Genomic DNA, 18,213 nt, shown 5'->3' on the forward strand with positions numbered 1-18,213 from the left:
ATGTTCCTATTACCATTTTCTTAATTGTTTTGGGTTTGTTATTGTAGGTCTTTTCCTTCCCTTGTGTTTCCTGCCTAGAGAAGTTCCTTTAGCATTTGTTGTAAAGCTGGTTTCGTGGTGCTGAATTCTCTTAGCTTTTGCTTGTCGGTAAAGGTTTTAGTTTCTCCATCAAGTCTGAATGAGATCCTTGCTGGGTAATCTTGGTTGAAGGTTTTTCTCCTTCATCACTTTAAATATGTCCTGCCACTCCCTTCTGGCTTGCAGAGTTTCTGCTGAAAGATCAGCTGTTAATCTTTTTTTTTTTTTTTTTTTGCGTTATGTGGGCCTCTCACTGTTGTGGTCTCTCCCGTTGCGGAGCACAGGCTCCGGACGCGCAGGCTCAGCGGCCATGGCTCACGGGCCCAGCCGCTCTGCGGCATGTGAGATCTTCCCAGACCGGGGCATGAACCCGTGTCCCCTGTATTGGCAGGCAGACTCTCAACCACTGCGCCACCAGGGAAGCCCCTCAGCTGTTAATCTTATGGGGATTCCCTTGAGTGTTATTTGTTGTTTTTCCCCTGGTGCTTTTAATATGTTTTCTTTGTATTTAATTTTTGATAGTTTGATTAATATGTGTCTTGGCGTGTTTCTCCTTGGATTTATCTACATATATGGACAATTAATATACAACAAAGGAATAAGGAACATCCAATGGAGAAAGGATAGTCTCTTCAATAAATGGTGTTGGGGACACTGGACAGCCTCATGCAAAAAAATGAAAGTAGACCACTACCCTCACACCATACACAAAAATCAACTCAAAATGGATTAAAGACTTAAATGTAAGACCCAAAACCATAAACTCCTAGAAGAAAACATAGGCATGACACTCTCTGACATCAGTCCTAGGAATATCTTTCTAGCTAGCTCTCCTCAGGCAAGGGAAACAAAAGCCAAGATAAACAAATAGGACTACATCAAACTAAAAAGCTTCTACACAGCTAAAGAAACCATCCACAAAATGAAAAGATGACCTATTGGATGGGAGAAGATATTTGCAAATAATATATCCAATAAGAGGTTAATAACCAAAAATACATAAACAACTGGATGAAAAAATGAGCAGAGGAGCTGAATAGACATTTTCCCAAAGATGACATACAGATGGCCAAGAAGCACATGAAAAGATGTTCCACATCACTATTATTAGGGAAATGCAAATCAAAACCACATGGGAGGACGTCCCTGGTGGCTCAGTGGGTTGTGTAGGCTTCCTTGAGGAGGGTACAATTGCCTGTGTTGTGGTGGATGACGCTGGATCTTGTCTTTCTGGTGGGCAGGTCCACATCTGGTGGTGTGTTTTGGGGTGTCTGTGGCCTTATTATGATTTTAGGCAGCCTCTCTGCTAATGGACGGGGCTGTGTTCCTGTCCTGCTAGTTGTTTGGCATAGGGTGTCTTGCACTGTAGCTTGCTGGTCATTGAGTGAAGCTGGGTCTTGGTGTTGAGATGGAGATCTCTGGGAGATTTTCGCCGTTTGATATTACGTGGAGCTGGGAGGTCTCTTGTGGACCGGTGTCCTGAAGTTGGCTCTCCCACCTCAGTGGCACAGCCCTGATGCCTGGCTGGAGCACCAAGAGCCTCTCCTCCACATGGCTTTTGGCAGGTCTGAGGTCTTCTGGCAGCGTTCAGTGGGTGTTCTATAGGAGCAGTTCCACGTGTAGATGTATTTCTGATGTATCTGTGGGGAGGAAGGTGATCTCCGCGTCTTACTCTTCTGCCATCTTCTCAGATCTCTCTGGTTTACTTAAATAATAAACACAACCCTGTGGTTTTATTAAATAATCACATGGAGTGGATTATTACACACATTTATTCATTCAGCAGATGCTTGTCGACACCTCCTGGCCACCAGGCGGTCTTGGGGGTACTGTGCACACAGATGGAGCCCCATGTAGCCTGGCTGGTGTGGGCTCTGTCCAGATGGGCACAGTCAACGAGGGGTGCAGACGCAGGGCTGCAGGAGCACGTGGGGGAGGGGCCCCCAGCTGATCTCGAAGAGAACAGTGGTAGAAGCTGCAGGAGAAGGGAGGGGAGCCGCTTTGCAGAGTGCAGGGCTGGAGGCAGAGAGGCCACTGACTGCTTGAGGAACTAGAAAGGTCAGGGCGTTAAACTGCTATGTCAGGGTAGGCGAGGACTGTGAAAGAGTTTGAGCGAGAATCAGACTTGATGTACACTTCGGCTACAGAACCAGAAGCTGGGAGGAGGGTGAGGCGGGCAGCAGGAAGCTGTTCACAGGCAGTCAAGGAAGAGATGCTGCTGTCAGGGAAGGTGGGGCACTTCCTGTGAGTTAGAGTCAGTGCCCCAGTTTCTCTTTCCAGTACCGTGGGATGCAGTTCTGATAGCACTTTGTAACATGAGTATCGGTAAGCGGGAATTTTCCGTTGTAGCCATTACTTCAAGTCTCTGGGATTAACTAAAAAGCCCAGAGGTCACCAGAACACGCCTTCACTCCTTCTGCTTGAGGATTTTCACATTTTCTTTCTTTCTTTGATGAGCCCCTGCATCATTTCCCCGTGACAGCACTCTGGCGTGCCCGGGAGCTCTCCGTGTATACTGACGCCACGTGTCTTAGTTCAGATCCACTCCACGCTGAGCCAGGCAGATTGGTCAGGTAGATGGAGCTGGAACTGTTCCTGTAGATGATGTGTCCACCCCTCCCTTTTTTCACTGAGACAGCTGCCCTAGGATGGGCTGGTTCCATGTGTATGGCACCCCCAGCCCCTCAGGCTCGACGTGGTGGGGTTTGGCACATGCTCTGTACTTGCTCAAGAAGAGGGTCCCATGAGAAGCATCACAGGCTAGATATCACCAATGAGCCAGGTGTGTAACATCTTTACCCATCAGGAAAGGTCCCTGGCTGCTGTGATCTTGGTGATACCCAAGACAGAAACTGGACAAGTCACATGGGGTGATCTTAACCTGGAAAGAAAGAAATGGCATCTCCTATCTCCTCTGGAGCCCCAGAAAGATGTTCTGGGTCTCAGGGGATCCCACCCTGAGAATGATAGGACTTCATACTTGCATGGGTAGATTAACTCTTAGTGCATTTGAAAATCAGCCGGAAGAGCAATTCTGTAAATTGTCCCATATTCTGTAAAAACTCTTATCTGGTGACGTGAGCATTAGTCCCTGCTATAAAATCAGTAACCAGTGATGATTACTTTTTAACCTCCAACACGCTTATGGGTGCATTCTTCTCACCACTAAACATTGTGCTTTTGTTTTCCACCTCTTTTTTGCTGCAAATATGTTTAGGGTGAAGAAGCTGAAGGAGACCTTCGCTTTTATTCAGCAGTTAGACAAAAACATGAGCAACCTTCGCACCTGGTTGGCTCGGATCGAGTCTGAGCTTTCTAAGCCTGTGGTTTATGATGTCTGTGATGATCAAGAGATCCAGAAGAGGCTCGCTGAACAGCAGGTGGGGAAGTGAGAATGGGCTTTTGTCAGAGCCTAGGTGTTCACAGGGTCTGCTAATGCAAACCATCCCCGCACTGGCTGTGCATTTTAGTGGGTTCACATTTCATGATACTGGTATGTTTTCTCCAGAGAAAGCTGACTGCCTGTCCATGCCCTTGGCGGTGTGAGGCATCCGTCTCGAGTGCCCACCCCACCACCACCATTCGTGTAGCTCTTTGTGAGATACTTTGAATAATGTTTAAGATGCAGACCTTAATCTTAGTGGTAAATAAGTTTTTTTTTAATCTCTGTTTTTGTTACTATAGTTTTGGCAATGAATTGAAAGAAACATAATTTTTCCAACCAAGGAAGGTTTTCATGGGACAACACTTGATGGGTCTGATAGAGCTTCAAGAAAAGAGGGGCGCTCGGGGTGGGTGGGGAAGAAGGAGCATGTTTGGACCAATAGCTTAGGAAGCCTCTCCTACAATGTTCTGTGCATTTGTGTCATCATTTATAGCCCCTCTTAGCCAACCCTGGAAATTCCACCGTTTGAACACCACCGAAACCTGCCCCTAACCTGGCGGGTGCTTTTTGGTCTCACTGACTTGTCAGATCCACTCTCCTACCCTCCATGGTCTCACGTTTACATGCTCATTCTCATATGCAGTGCCTGAGCTTCTCTTTATTTTTAAAATAGCTAAGCTTATATTATTCTTTTTTTTTTTTTTTTTTTTCCCGGTACGCGGGCCTCTCGCTGCTGCGGCCTCTCCCGTCGCGGAGCACAGGCCTCGGATGCGCAGGCTCAGCGGCCATGGCCCACGGGCCCAGCCGCTCCGCGGCACGTGGGATCCTCCCGGACCGGGGCACGAACCCGCGTCCCCCGCATCGGCAGGCGGACTCTCAACCACTGCGCCACCAGAGAGGCCCTATATTATTCTTTTAGTAGCTTTCCTTCACTCGTTTTTCTCAGCCCTGTGAAGCAGATTCTGTTTTAACCATATGAGCAATATGGTCGCTACCAAGTTCACAGCCTTGTATCTGTTTTCTTCATATTTCCTTCAAAGCCTTGGTGTTTGTTGTCTGTCAACACACCAGGGCGATTCACTCACATATCCCAGCTGCTTGGAGACAGAATTGGGGGGCTGAAACTTTTTCATCAGATTATTAAGGCCAGAAGGCCACCCCTTGATGATAAATTCTCTTGAGGTCAGGTCAGTCCTTCTCACGATAATAAGCAACATCTCATGCTACCAAGAAATAGAGCTAAGTATTTGATAATTCTCTGGACTTAGGTCTTTATTTAATCCTATTACAATTACTGTTTGAATAATGCCTATTCTCTGATTTTCAAACTAGTATGATTTAGCAATGCTGCAAAGTAAAAATACTGGTTTTTCGACTTAGCCTCAGAAATTTAAGTATGTCTTTTTCACTGAGGTCATCTATATTCTGTCTTTGCTTTGTGGAGAAATGAATATTGATATAACTACCATGTTAATGGACACTGCAGAGATTTTAATGCCCTTATCAGTAAAGGGCTACTGAACATTATCAGCTTTATTATCAACTTTATTTACAAGATTGATCCATTAGGTTGAATTTTTTGAATAGTGTCTTCATAGGCCTTGCAAATAACCCTTTACCCTGACTGGTGAGTCTTTTCAGGTAAATAGAACAAAAGGTGACAAAATTTTTCCTTTTAGCCCCTGGCTAAATTTGGCAGGGGCTAATAACGTGTGTTAACATTTTATAAATCTGATGTGTGACAAGACATCATTAAATTGCAGGCATTTATTCCCAAGAGTGTACAATTTGGAGCAGCTGCCATTCTCTTGGCCATGTGTGTTCCTATACTGAAATGGTATATAATTTCAGTCTGGTTGATTTGAAGGTTTCCAATTTATAGAATTTAGAATCACCATCATGGAATTCTTATTAAAAAAAAAATTATGGAGTTAGTATTCAGGACCACTTTGCTGTGAAGAAGTTGGATGTATCAATTTTCTATTGCCACTGTCACAGATTACCACAAATTTAGCAGCTGAACACAAATTTATCATCTTATAGCTCTGGAGGTCAGAAATCTGACACAGGGCTGAGGTCAAGGTGTCAGCGGGTTTGCTTTCCTTTCTGGAGGCTCTAGGGGAGAATCCATTTCTTTGCTTGAAGTCCTAGAGGCTGCCTGCGTTTCCTGGCCCATGGCCCCCTTCTGCCATCTTCAAAGCCAGCAACGGTGCATCTCTCTGAGCCTTTCTCCCTCTGATTGACTCTTCTTGTACTTTTAAGGACCCTTGGGATTCCATTAGGCCCACCTACATAATCCAGGATAATCTCCCTATCTTAAGGTTAGCTGATTGGCACGCTTAATTCTCCTTTGCCATGTAACCTAGTATAGTCACAGGTTCTGGGGATAAGGACATGGTTCTGGGGATGCCAATATTCTGCCTACCACAGATGTCCTGAGGAAACCTGTAGTATTTTTATTAAAAAAAACAAAATTATAACTAAACCTAGACCTTTAAATGCTCCACCAAAAACAGAAAATGTGTCACACAAAAGAATTATTTATGGGCCATTTTTAAAAAACCTTGCCTGTGTTTCTGTCACTGATTTAAATATAATAAATTGCTTGATTGCTTCCAGAACTAAGACCCAAATGCTTGGGATCAACTAGTAGTGCCTTCTGCAAAAGCCCTCAGGCCCCAAAAGTGATAAAGTGCCATGATGTCCCTGGACCCTCATTATAACGTCCTTGGGGGCCTGGTGCAGAGGGGTCAGACCTTATAAAAGTCTTTTTTGCTTCTCTTCTTTATGTGAAACTCCTTAGGTAATAAGTCTTGTATTGTTATTCCTGTAGAATAGATCATCTTCAAAATGCAAAGGAAGTGGTGGCCACCTTGTGACACGTTTAAACCATGGACCACTTTCATTGAGTCTTCAGCATCTCTCTCCAGTTTTCTTTGGTTGCCTGGTTCCCAGGCATCCCAGGGGTGCCTGATGGTGGCTTGGGGGATTCGTTACCCCCACACCCTATAGTTACCAGTAGTCCCCTCCCCAGTGGCCAAGTCAGCTTCATGCCAAAGCCCCATCCACTGCCCAGGACCACCCTGCTGGACTTGCTTGACACCCCCAGCCCCTCCTACGGAGACACTCTGGAGCCACGACCTGGGTTCCCACAACACACGACATGGTCTTCTGCCTTCTCAGCCTGGTTTTCCTTTTTTCCCCTCTGTATCTCATTTCTTCTAGTTCCTTTTGTATTCTCATTCTTCCTGGCTGCGTTCTCGGCTCTGGTTTCCTGTTTCTCTCCACGTCCTCTCACTGATCCTCACCTTCCCTCAGCCCAGCTTCAGTGCTTCAGTGTCAGTGCTCTGTGTCACCCACTCAGGAGCAGAAAAACAAAGTCAACAGGCACTCATGTTTCCAGAACCGTTGGCAAAAGTCTTTCACGTTGTTTTTCGTTGTTTCTTAAGTTGGATTCGTCTCTGCTTTTGAACACTTTTGAAATCCAATCATTGTGCAAACTCGGGCCTCAGTGGTTACTAGTGGTGGGATCATTTCAGTTTGCAAAATGTCACTTGTCCAGTACTTCAGTGGTTTGTGTTTTAAAATATGGTCCACTACTTTATTTTATATTTTACAAGACAACTAACTAGTTCATGCTGCAGTATCAGTAGGCCATTTTGTGGTGTATTAGAAGTTTGTTTTGGAAATTCTGAAAAACTCTGGACTCCTTTTTTAGCCAAGATGTTCATGGTCTTTTGTAAATTATCAGAGAGCTCATTTCTTGCCATCGTTTACCCTTTATATTAATCAGTTTTCTTTAGCTGTTTCATTCAATAAAAGCTGAGTAAAAAATGTAGAGTAACTGCAAAGAGGCTATTAAAATACTTGGCATTCGTGTTTATCCACAGACTAGACTTTCTCAGTGCTTTTCAACCAGATCCTACCCAACCCTACCAGGTGAGGTCAGGGGCAGGTACCATTTTTCAATGATAATTGTCAATATTACTTATTTAGCACCAGCGTTAGGATTCCTTATTTATTATTTTGGCCAAAAAATGTTAAAAAGGTTGTTTCTCAATACCTGTAAATTTTAGGAAAGCCTGTGGCAATTCTGTGAACGGGTAAGAATTCTTTAACCTGGAATTCTATTTAAACCTATTAATTATAAAGCTAGTCCACTGACCCCAAGATGACTGCCCCCATTGCAGCATTTCAGACATTTGTCCTAGACTGCAAAGCTTAAAAAAAAATCACCTGCACATCTCTCTTCATAGGACACACACACAGGGTGACAAACTGAAAAGCACATTTTCTTCTGAATATAACTTTGAGTTGCTCGTTGTTCATCAGTTAGGATCTGTGTTGAGAACTGCTTGATTTAAAACTTGATTTGAGTGTTAGCATTTTATTCTTTCATTTCCACCTGGACACAGAATTATCCAAATGTGCATTTATTAGAAGAAAAGTAAGAAAACATCAGTCCTATCTAGTGATCCAGTCGTAATCTCCAAAATTGTTGAATATTGAGGTGACCTGGAATAAACTTCATGCTGCTTTTCTGTAGACAGTGGCAGCCACTGTTTATAAAATAATCCCTCCTGTAAAATGGACTATGTTGAATCCAGGGAACTTGTCTAGTTAGTAGCAGCTTATTAAACTTTGTCTATTTCACAATGTAATTTGGGTACTAAGATGAGTGGTGTGGTCTCATGTCACTCATCACAGAATTTGGATATCAGGAGAGGGCCTGGCTCATCCAGAATGACAAAACAAACAGGCACCTCACCTCGCCCTCCCCCCAGCCCTGCCCTTGTGTGCAGAAGAAACACTCCCTGGTGATAACCGAAGATGCCATGTTTATACTTAAAACAAGTTTTCCACTTTTTCCTATGACTGTGCATGTTTTTCTTGGTGACCCTTCGTTTTCCTGAATCAGGAGCACTCTCCCCATCATGGGACAACACTCCAGAGACCCCGCTCCCTCCCCGAGCTACAGCCATGACCGGACTCCATCAGCTGGAGGGCAGCGTCTCTACCCCTTGGGCCCATGGAGCCCTACGATAGGCTCCTGGGGAGGCTGTGGACACCGTGCAGCTGCGAGCGCAGTTTGCGGGGTGGAGGTGTATGAAGATAGTACAGAGGTCTTAGGAGACTAAAGAATTCTGTGACCCATAAAAGGTTAAGAGTTTCGGTTGCTGAAGTTTTAGGTCCTGTTGAAGATAAGTCAGTTTTCCAAGGAAGACCTTCCCAAAGCCAAGTCTAAATTGGAGGCCCTTGGGATCAGGTGGTACGGAGTAGATCGCATGCCTCCCCAGAGTCTGGGGGGAGTGGGCTCTCAGGGGAGGGAATCCCAACTCTTTCTACCCCCTCATATAGTCAGTTCGACAAATCAGTCGCATTGTGGCCCACACTTAGGCCTTGTGTCAGTTACTGTCGCACAGGGGTTGCCCAAAGGTGAGAGAGACTCAGCCTGCGTTGCCGAGTCCCAGGTAGAAATGCACGCAGGACCGTGCCCCCCGGGCTGGAAGAAGGGTCAGGGGGAACCTTCCCACTACCGCCACCAGCACCTCAAAGTGCTTCCTGCTCTCCCGTCGTTGTAGGACCTGCAGCGAGACATAGAACAGCACAGTGCAGGGGTGGAGTCTGTGTTTAACATCTGCGACGTCCTCCTGCACGACTCCGATGCCTGTGCCAACGAGACTGAGTGCGACTCCGTCCAGCAGACCACCAGGAGCCTGGACAGGCGCTGGAGGAACATTTGCGCCATGTCCATGGAGCGGCGGATGAAGTAAGGACCGAGCTGTCCCTGGATGCCGACTGTGTGTTCCCGACTGACCTACGTGACAGTGACCGTTCTGTTAGCTTCACTGAGGGGCGTGCCAAGTATTGGTGGGGAAGGCTCAGTAGGTGTGGCCAGTCCTTATTAAGGGGATCATTCAAGGAGAATGCAGGCAGGGTCATGTCTCTCCCCAGCCCTCCTGTGTCTTGGGGTGTAACAGCGGGTGGCCACTGTGCTGATGTGTCCCAGCTCTAAGTAGTGGAGGATGCCTGTCTCCTGCTGGGTGATCTCTGTGAAGCAGGAGCTCTGAGGGGCCTGGCGCTCCCAGAAGGGGGGTGTCCTGACCACAAAGTGATGTCTCCGGTTATTTCCTGGAAGGGGTAGCAGGGTCTCTCCTCCTACATATTTGGTGCCAGTGCAAGGGGGGCTGGGACCGGGACCAGTCGGGGGAGAAAAAGCCATGTAAAAGCTCGGCTTGACGTGGATGGCTTGTACTGAGTTGATTTCCTCCTGTTAGAATTGAGGAGACATGGCGGCTTTGGCAGAAGTTTTTAGATGATTACTCCCGCTTCGAGGACTGGCTCAAGTCCGCCGAGAGGACAGCGGCCTGCCCGAATTCCTCCGAGGTGCTGTACACCGTTGCCAAAGAAGAGCTGAAGAGGTTTGAGGTAAAGGTCTCCCCAGCCCAGTGGTCCTGGTAACCGAGGATGCGGCGGGCTCGGGGCTGCCTTAAATGACTTCCCGTAAGTGGCAGGCTTCCCCACCTCTGGCCGCGGCCGCCCAGTCCCCAGCCCGCCCGCAGCTGCTCCAGCGGCTTTTGGGGGCATTACCGATTTATGCCAACCGCAGGCCGTGAACTTGAAAGTCTGTTCTTCAGTCGTGTCAGAAGAACGGGTGAAGCCAGCCCTCTGTGGCCATTCCGTTGGGGGATGGACGCTTGAGGCAGGTGGTCTGGGGCCTGGAAGGGGTGTCCCGGTGACCTGCAGCTATGGCACTGACAGGGCCCCCCCGTGCCACAGGCCTTCCAGCGGCAGATCCACGAGAGGCTCACGCAGCTGGAGCTCATCAACAAGCAGTACCGGCGGCTGGCCCGCGAGAACCGCACCGACACGGCCAGCAAACTGAAGCAGATGGTGCACGAGGGCAACCAGCGCTGGGACAGCCTCCAGAAGCGGGTCACAGCCATCCTGCGGAGACTCCGAGTAACCTCCTCTATGTCACCGGCTCATTTGTAGATACTGGGGAGGTGGAGGGGGTCTGATACGTCATGTCAGGCTTGTAACAAAGCAGCGGGTAGAAGATTTCATTTGAGGCCTAAGCTGTCTTGACATTCTTCCAGTACAGCCTTCCCTTTTGTTTAAGCCCAAAGCTGCCAAAAAGCGTTCCTTTTTTTTTTTTTTCTTAAGTGAAGTTATTTGCCTCGGAATAGGCTTCTCAGGCAGAGCTTATTCAAGGGATTGTGTTACCAACACATCGCTTTTTTTCGACTGCTGTCACCCCTGAGGGTGTCACGTCAGCCCACACACTGCCCAGAGTCTGGGGCGCTGCCGTCACCGGGTCTGGTGAAGGTACCTCTTAGTCTGGGACGAGGCCCCCTTTGCCCATCTGCCCGCTTTTGTGTGTCCCGTTGGTTCTTGCACTGTGAGGGAACAGACAGAGCCCCCCGCTCTGTACTGGGGGTTGGGGACAGTGACAGTTCTCCCAACTTCAGAGCAGCTGTCTAACCTCAAACGATGGGTTTGATTCTGGGGCGTGAACCGTCACCTTAGATTTCTGTGATTCAGAAGACATCATATGTCAACCTTTGTGAGTCCAGGTGTAAACTGACAGGACCGGTGTGGGTTGTGGCTACAGGAAGTAATTTTAATCCTTGCTTCCATTCTTAAGGCAGAGCGCTCTTGAAACCATTCTAAGAAGAGGAAAATCTGGGTTTTTTGTTTAACCCTCTCAGGAAGAAATGGGCTAGCTTTTCCACAACCCCCTTGCATTAATTTCTTTATCTCCTGCTGACTTGATTTGACTGTGACCAGCCTAAACCTTCATTGGGCACTCTGTTTGTTTGAGAATCAGCTGCCCATCTATGAGGTGGTAACCCAAGAGGCCTTGTTAATTGGAAGTGATAAATCTGGGTTTTCTTTTTTTGAAGAAATACATTCGGAATTCTATCAGTGAAGGCAAATGGGGCACTAGTCCAGGCTCAACCCCGAGATCAATACTTTTCCATCCTGAAGCTACTAAATCCTTCTGTCAAGCAAAAGCTCCCACAGGAGGCTAACAGTTGAAAATAGGCAAGTGCCTGGCCTGGACTTTGAGAGGGGCGTGTTCCTCAGAGGACAGACTGGGAAAATCACTGACTTAGACGAGAGAATTATAGAATTTCAAATGCTGCAAGAACCTTCGAGATCACGGTCAACATTCCCACACCTCGTTTACCAGCAGATTCTGAGACTCAGGGAAGTTTAGGGGGCTCGTTGGTATCCCACAGCCAGGACCAGACCCCAGGCTCCTGGCGGTGTGGGCCTCCGGGGGTACCCTGGGCTCCCTTTCCCCTCTTCTGAGAGTGACCTTGCTATCTGCCTGAACTCCCGTTATGCCATCAACACAAACGTGATTTTTTTCACCCTTTTGCAGCATTTCACCAACCAAAGGGAAGAATTCGAGGGGACCAGGGAGAGCATTCTGGTGTGGCTCACGGAGATGGACCTGCAGCTGACCAACGTGGAGCACTTCTCGGAGAGCGATGCCGACGACAAGATGCGCCAGCTGAACGTAAGGCCTGCTTCCTTAGCTCCTCCCCAAAGAGTGCACCTAGGCAGAGGAGAGCTGGCCAAGTACAGACTTCCCCTGATACCCTGAGAGCAGCTTCCAGAAGTGTCAGAGCAGCCAGACTGCATCCACCTGTGTACTGCCAGGTTATCACAAGCAAGGATACTGTTCCTTACAGTCAAGGGGTATTGGAACGAGGCCCTTTACTCTCTTTGTCGTATGTAACCATCCAAGGGGAGAACGCTCTTGCGGTCCCAGACAGAGCTTCATAAGATGCTGTTTCTCCAGCACTTGAGTCTGAGTGCAACCTGTGGGCTGTAGCAGGAGGGAACTCTCTCAAGAGTGGGGTCAGGGCACTTCCCTGGTGGTCCAGTGGGTAAGAGTCCACGCTCCCAATGCAGAGGTCCCGGGTTCGATCCCTGGTCGGGGAACTGGATCCCATACGCCGCAAGTAAGAGTTCACATGCCGCCAACTAAGACCCGGCGCCGCCAAAGGAATAAATAAATAGTTTAGAAATAAATTTAAAAAATAAAAGACCTCTCATTTAAAAAGAAAAAAAGAGTGGGACCAGGAGCAGGTATCTTCTCTCCCACTGTCACAAATGTCTGTACTGCACTTTAATCGCACTATAATTCCCTCCTTGGCTAAATTTTATGAGGTTGAGAAATGGAAATTTGCCTTCCATGGTGTAATGGCACCAATGAGCAATATTACTGTGTCAGCAGAAATGCCCGGTGGAGGCTTACTATGGGAAATTTTCTGATTCTACCAAGCGTCAATAAGACAAGGTCTGTCCCTTTACTGTTACACCCGGTAACAGTAAAGGTTCATCCATGTCAGACCTTTAGAATCATTTTAACTGGAAAAGTCAGTGCCCAGAAGGGGGAAGAAAAAAATACATATGTATGATCATTTTAAATTCTTAAATCTTTGGAGTCACTTAGTTAAAAACTGATGAAGCTTGAGTTTGAAATCCTTTCTTTCTCATATTCTAAATAGGGTTTCCAGCAGGAAATTACATTAAATACCAACAAGATTGATCAGCTCATCGTTTTTGGGGAGCAGCTCATTCAGAAGAGTGAGCCCCTGGACGCCGTGCTGATTGAGGATGAGTTGGAGGAACTGCACCGCTATTGCCAGGAAGTGTTTGGCAGGGTCTCCCGATTCCACCGGAGGCTCACCTCCCACGCGTCGGTAAGGGACTGCCCCTCACGGGGGGCTGCTGGGCCCCCCCAAGTTGATGTTTGACTCCACTTTTAAAGAATTGGGAAACTTACTGTGCGTGGTTAACAATGATTTATTCTATGGTTAAAAAGAAAAAAAAACTTTGTTTTGCTGAAGTATAGATAGATGCTGTACAATAGTATATAAGTCACAGGTGTACAGTATAGTGATCCCCAATTTTTAGATTATACTCCATGTATAGTTATTATAAAATATTGGCTGTATTCCCTGTGTTGTACCATATATCCTTGTAGCTTATTCTATACCTAATAGTTTGTACCTCTTAGTCCCCCACCTCTATATTGCCCCCTCCCCAGTTCCCTCTCCCCACTAGTAACCTCTAGTTTGTTCTCTGTATCTGTGAGTCTGCTTTAAAAAGCTGAGTTGAAAAGTGCTCTTTCCACACTTACTAATATAGAGCCAATACTAACTCAGAAGCCGCCAGTTCCCAGTGGTTAATTCTGAAAACTGGATACCCTCGTTCTAGGGCTTGGAAGAGGAAAAGGAAGCCTCTGAGAATGAAACGGACGTGGAAGACCCCAGAGAGATCCAGGACGACTCTTGGCGTAAAAGGAGAGAGAGCGAGGAGCCCTCGTCCTCTCAGTCCCTTTGTCACCTGGTGCCCCCGGCGCCGGGGCCCGAGCGCTCCGGCTGTGAGACCCCTGTCAGCGTGGATTCCATCCCACTGGAGTGGGATCACACAGGTGACGTGGGGGGCTCCTCCTCTCACGAAGAAGACGAGGAGGGCCCATACTACAGTGCGCTGTCAGGTATGGACCCACATGGCTAAGTCCTTAGCACCTGAGCAACACGGCCAGCTCTCAGTGGCCAGAGTCCAGGCTGTGGCTGACCCAGACTTCCTGTGGCTTCCTGTGTCTGTCCTGCCCGCCTTTGACCTACCTGAGGGCTGGCTCATTCCTATTCCTGGTGGAATGAAAGGGAAAAATAAAGTCCACGTTGGGACATGAAGGCTGTTTGCTGATGGCTCTTGATAGACGGGACGCTCATCAGTGGCCTTTTCAATTGAGTTTTTCAGATTATCAGTAGATTGAGTGTCTGTCCTTTCTACGCAGTTCCCCTCCCGCGCCGCTGTTTCAGACGGTCCGGAGTTAACTGAAAAAATCCTTCTGGTTCTTTAAAGCTTTTTAATAAAACAGATAAAGGGTAGTCACTTTTCTCCTCCCAGGTGACAATGTTTCTACGGTTTTAACTTAATACTTGGGCATTCATCTGCAGACGCCTGCAGTGAGGAAAATGACATTGTTCTTTTTCAGATGTAGAAATCCCTGAAAATCCTGAGGCATATCTTAAAATGACCACAAAAACTTTGAAAGCGTCTTCTGGTAGGCCCCTGCCCGTGCATGCGTCTCAACATGGCAGCGTCCTGTGGTGCACGCTGCATCCTAAACCTCGCTCCCGTGTCATGTCTGACCTCTGCCTTCTGTGGACACCATGCGCCTTGGTCCTTGTGTCATGGTGTATTTGCACTGCCGTACTCACACATAGCTTCGTGCTCCATACAAAACCCTCCCAGACCAGAGCAGTCTCCACGCCATCCCTCTCCTCCCCTTCAGGCCTGTGCAGAAGGGAATTTTTCAGGTGCCTTTTAAATTTTTTATTTTTCTCTCCATCTCACTCAAGCCCTTTGGCATGGTCCAGGCTTTCTTCATGGTGGCTTGGTTTAGAACTACTACCCTGCTTACGGTGATTTCCTGGGAAGAGGGTGGGGGGGGTGAGGGTACTGTTGCCTTTGCCGCAAGAGAAGACACCTCCCTTTCCTTGACTTGCAGCTCTGATCTTCATTCCCTGCCCCATCCCCACCTGCGGTGGTTGGGGAGAGCCACGAGCGGCCCTTTGATCCCCAGTCCATCCTGATGTTCACTCTTCCCTCGCTTCTAAGAGGCCTTCAGTCCTCTTGGCCCCCAAACCCGGCCTTGCCGCCAGTGCCCCCCACCGCTAGAGCTCCCGGCTCCAAAAGGCCGCCCATCCCGCAGCAGATCCTGTGTTTGTTGTGCTCCATTGTGAACCCATCTAGTGAAGGCCCGGTGTCGCTCAGTGCATGAGTTTCATTTCATTCCCTTCTGGGACATACTGACATTTTGCAAACATGCATGCTTTGCAAGGAAAGCTGCAGAACTCATGTTGTACCATAACCTGATGCCATGTTACCCATGACCTCTTTTGTGTAACTAAATATGAATGCTTTGGTTGGAGAGAATGGACCGTCACTTGCTATTTTTTTGTTTCAGGTAAATCCATTTCTGAAGGCCACTCGTGGCATGTTCCTGACAGCCCTCCCTGCCGCAAGCGTCGCTACAAACAAATGGGAGGTGACAGGAATGTCCAACCCATCCCTTCCGATTCCAGCACCCCTTATAAACCAGCCTACGTAAGTCTTGACCCCACTGAGAGCACAACCCAAGTGCGTGAGTAATAGTTAAAATATTTAGAGGGAGAGAGCTCTTGGGTGTATGCTCTATGTGCTCACCCCCCAGGCATATTTTGGGTTGGTTTTCCCGCGGTGACATACCTCATGAGGACTCCGGCATAACTGACTAGACTTAGAGATAGCTGTCTGGCCAAACACCGTCTTTGAACGTTGATGCGCTATGACAGGGATTATTCCTGTTGAGTCAGTCATCGTGCAAACGGCGGAGAAGCAAAGTGCTGGCCTTCCTGAGCTGCTCCTGCGCTCCCAAACCTTTGATATATTTACCTTGACTACACATCCTATTCAGAAAATCGAGACTCTTCCTATTCAGAAAGGTTTGACAGTGTGCAGCGGTAGACCTGGGTTTGATTCCCTGCCCTACCAGTAAATGGCTCTAGGACCATAAACACTTTACCTTGCCTCTGTAAGCCTTCCTCACCTGAGGATGGACCTACCTTACATGATTGTTGTTAGGATTAATGTGTAAGAAGGTAAAAAGAAGGCCCTCGAAGTGGTCACCATTATTGTTACTGTTGTTATCACTACTGTATATGGTTTGTCATTGTTGTTAAACCAGTGACTGTTCCCTCTTAGTTGTGCTTTCCTCGGGCAACACGAGCCCTTGCCACGCTCTGGCTACGCAGCTGTCGCGGGCCAGCCTGCGGAGGATTTAACGTTGGCCCCAGATCATTCTCAGTACAGAGAATTAGTGACGAGCAAGTTGAAATTAAGACGTCTCGCACATTTTTAGTGTCATCTCTTAGAGAAACCGGAAGTGATGTGAGTTGTCGGAGTGCCCTCTGTGCGGAGGAGTGCATGTTGCTAGATAGTTGCAGAAGGTTCTGCCTAAACACGGTCAGACCCCAATCATTTGATAATGGCTTGCCCGTGCCCAACTGGGAAACTCTTCCTCTTGCTTAGCAAGCAGCTGTCATTTTTAATCTGTCCCTCTGTGGTGCCGAATAAGACCTGACGGTCCCGGAGAGAGAGCCCCCAGCACCTCACCTTTGCTTTGCATCCAGGACCATGTGGTTTGGCCTCTTCCGGTAACTATGCTTGTGTTCCTTACCTGGCCACTTTCAAAAGCTCAGCGCTTTGTATGTGTGTGTCTGCAACCTCCAATCTGAAGGTTTTTTGGTTTTTTTCTTTTCATTCCACACAAATAGGCCATATGGACACAATCCAAAAAAACACGAGTTTTCTCAAAAAAAAGATACATTTATTTTTGGAAAGTCCTGAGATAACAGCCCAGTCAGCTCTGTGATAACACAAGAGTCAGTATGTACAGTGAAAGATAAACGCTTGGTAATGAATGACCCTAGGAGGCAGGTTTGTGCTCTGTTTCCGATTCCCGGTGATAATAATGCCAACCAGCCCTACGGAGTGACTGGGAGGGACGACTAAAATTTTGTAAAACACTGTGCAAATGTAAAAGTGCTAACACAGTAACAGTCTGGTAAGCTCAACGATTGTTTTTAAGTCTTTTTGCATGGTTGGATTGAGGAGTGTTAGGAAACCTCAAATTAAATCAGGCCATTTTATTCCCAATATTGACATCTTACCTGCTTACCCCTCCCCCTGCGCCTTTGCCGAAGCTTTATTTCTGCCGTCAGCTCTCCTGCTTATAAATGCTACCCATAGACTGAAGTGCCTCTGTATTACCAGCAAGTTACCCTTCGAAGGAAAGGGCTCCTATATCTTCATTTCTTACCTGTTAATATGAACCAAGACATTCTTCAGACGCCTTTAAAATGTATAGATGGTAACATAAAAATTGTCTCATTCTAGGTGAAGCTGCTGTTGTCTCCAGGGACTGAAGGTGGCAAAGAAGATCCAAGAGTCCTGACTGGCGGCCCACAGCAGGAAGACGAGGGCCTGGCTGCTCTCACCGGGCAGCAGTCAGGTACAGTTAAATTGGGCCGTTGTTATGAGGCAGAGACTGTGTTTTGGGTTAGTTGGACATTTACTTTAAGGCACTGCTCAACAGAACATTGATTAGGAATTGACCAACTACATAATTCACCAAAACTGCTGAACTTGGCCTGTAGCAGCCAATGTTATTTTAGAATCAGCTGACTTGTATTTATGAACAAATTCCTATTTGTTATTTATTCTCTAAACATTGACAAAATGAGCCTCATGATAAAGGGTCTGTTCTGTTTTCACCTGCATGACTTCGCTTGTATGTGAAGATCAGACACAAAGATGATGATCAAAGAGTTGTGTCGGGTGTCTCCTCGAGAGACCAGAATGAAGTCATGACTCAACTGAGCGTAAATCCAAGTTCATAGCATCGACCTGATCTTTCATGGACAGAGGGGAGAGTGCCTTAAATACAGCATGAACTGGAGTGCTGGACCTGGGACCACAGTGCATCTTGGCAACATGTTGGGCCTCCTAGCAGCTCCCTGCTTCGTCCCGGCCTGTGTGAGAGGGCAGCAGCACAGGCCTTGAACCAGAGCGAGGGAAACGTGCTGCTCCACACTTGGGGGAAGTGATAACCCCCAAACCCCAAGGCTCCTTCCCCTGCAGATTTTATCACTGTAACGCTGAATTAGTTGGAAGCA

The 18,213-nt window shown here is 47.5% G+C and overlaps 1 protein-coding gene across 8 annotated transcripts in view; it reads left to right on the forward strand.

Moving 5' to 3' along the window:
* SYNE2 (spectrin repeat containing nuclear envelope protein 2) overlaps nt 1-18,213 on the forward strand; it is a 326,063-nt gene that overhangs the window by 301,887 nt on the left and 5,963 nt on the right. For 5 of the 8 annotated variants that reach the window (XM_024133470.2, XM_024133489.2, XM_024133493.2 and 2 more), the window contains exons 100-109: nt 3,296-3,458; nt 9,046-9,233; nt 9,742-9,892; nt 10,244-10,426; nt 11,856-11,993; nt 12,991-13,185; nt 13,703-13,985; nt 14,490-14,558; nt 15,465-15,604; nt 17,435-17,549. In XM_024133470.2, coding sequence (XP_023989238.1) covers nt 3,296-3,458; nt 9,046-9,233; nt 9,742-9,892; nt 10,244-10,426; nt 11,856-11,993; nt 12,991-13,185; nt 13,703-13,985; nt 14,490-14,558; nt 15,465-15,604; nt 17,435-17,549 — 1,625 coding nt within the window. Of the gene's footprint in view, nt 1-3,295; nt 3,459-9,045; nt 9,234-9,741; nt 9,893-10,243; nt 10,427-11,855; nt 11,994-12,990; nt 13,186-13,702; nt 13,986-14,489; nt 14,559-15,464; nt 15,605-16,240; nt 16,427-17,434; nt 17,550-18,213 lie in introns of all 8 variants that reach the window. The other 3 variants (XM_024133495.2, XM_024133506.2, XM_028495984.2) reach the window with 2 other exon arrangements.

Source organism: Physeter macrocephalus, chromosome 11, assembly GCF_002837175.3.
Source record: "Physeter macrocephalus isolate SW-GA chromosome 11, ASM283717v5, whole genome shotgun sequence".
Classification (NCBI taxonomy): Eukaryota; Metazoa; Chordata; class Mammalia; order Artiodactyla; family Physeteridae; genus Physeter; species Physeter macrocephalus.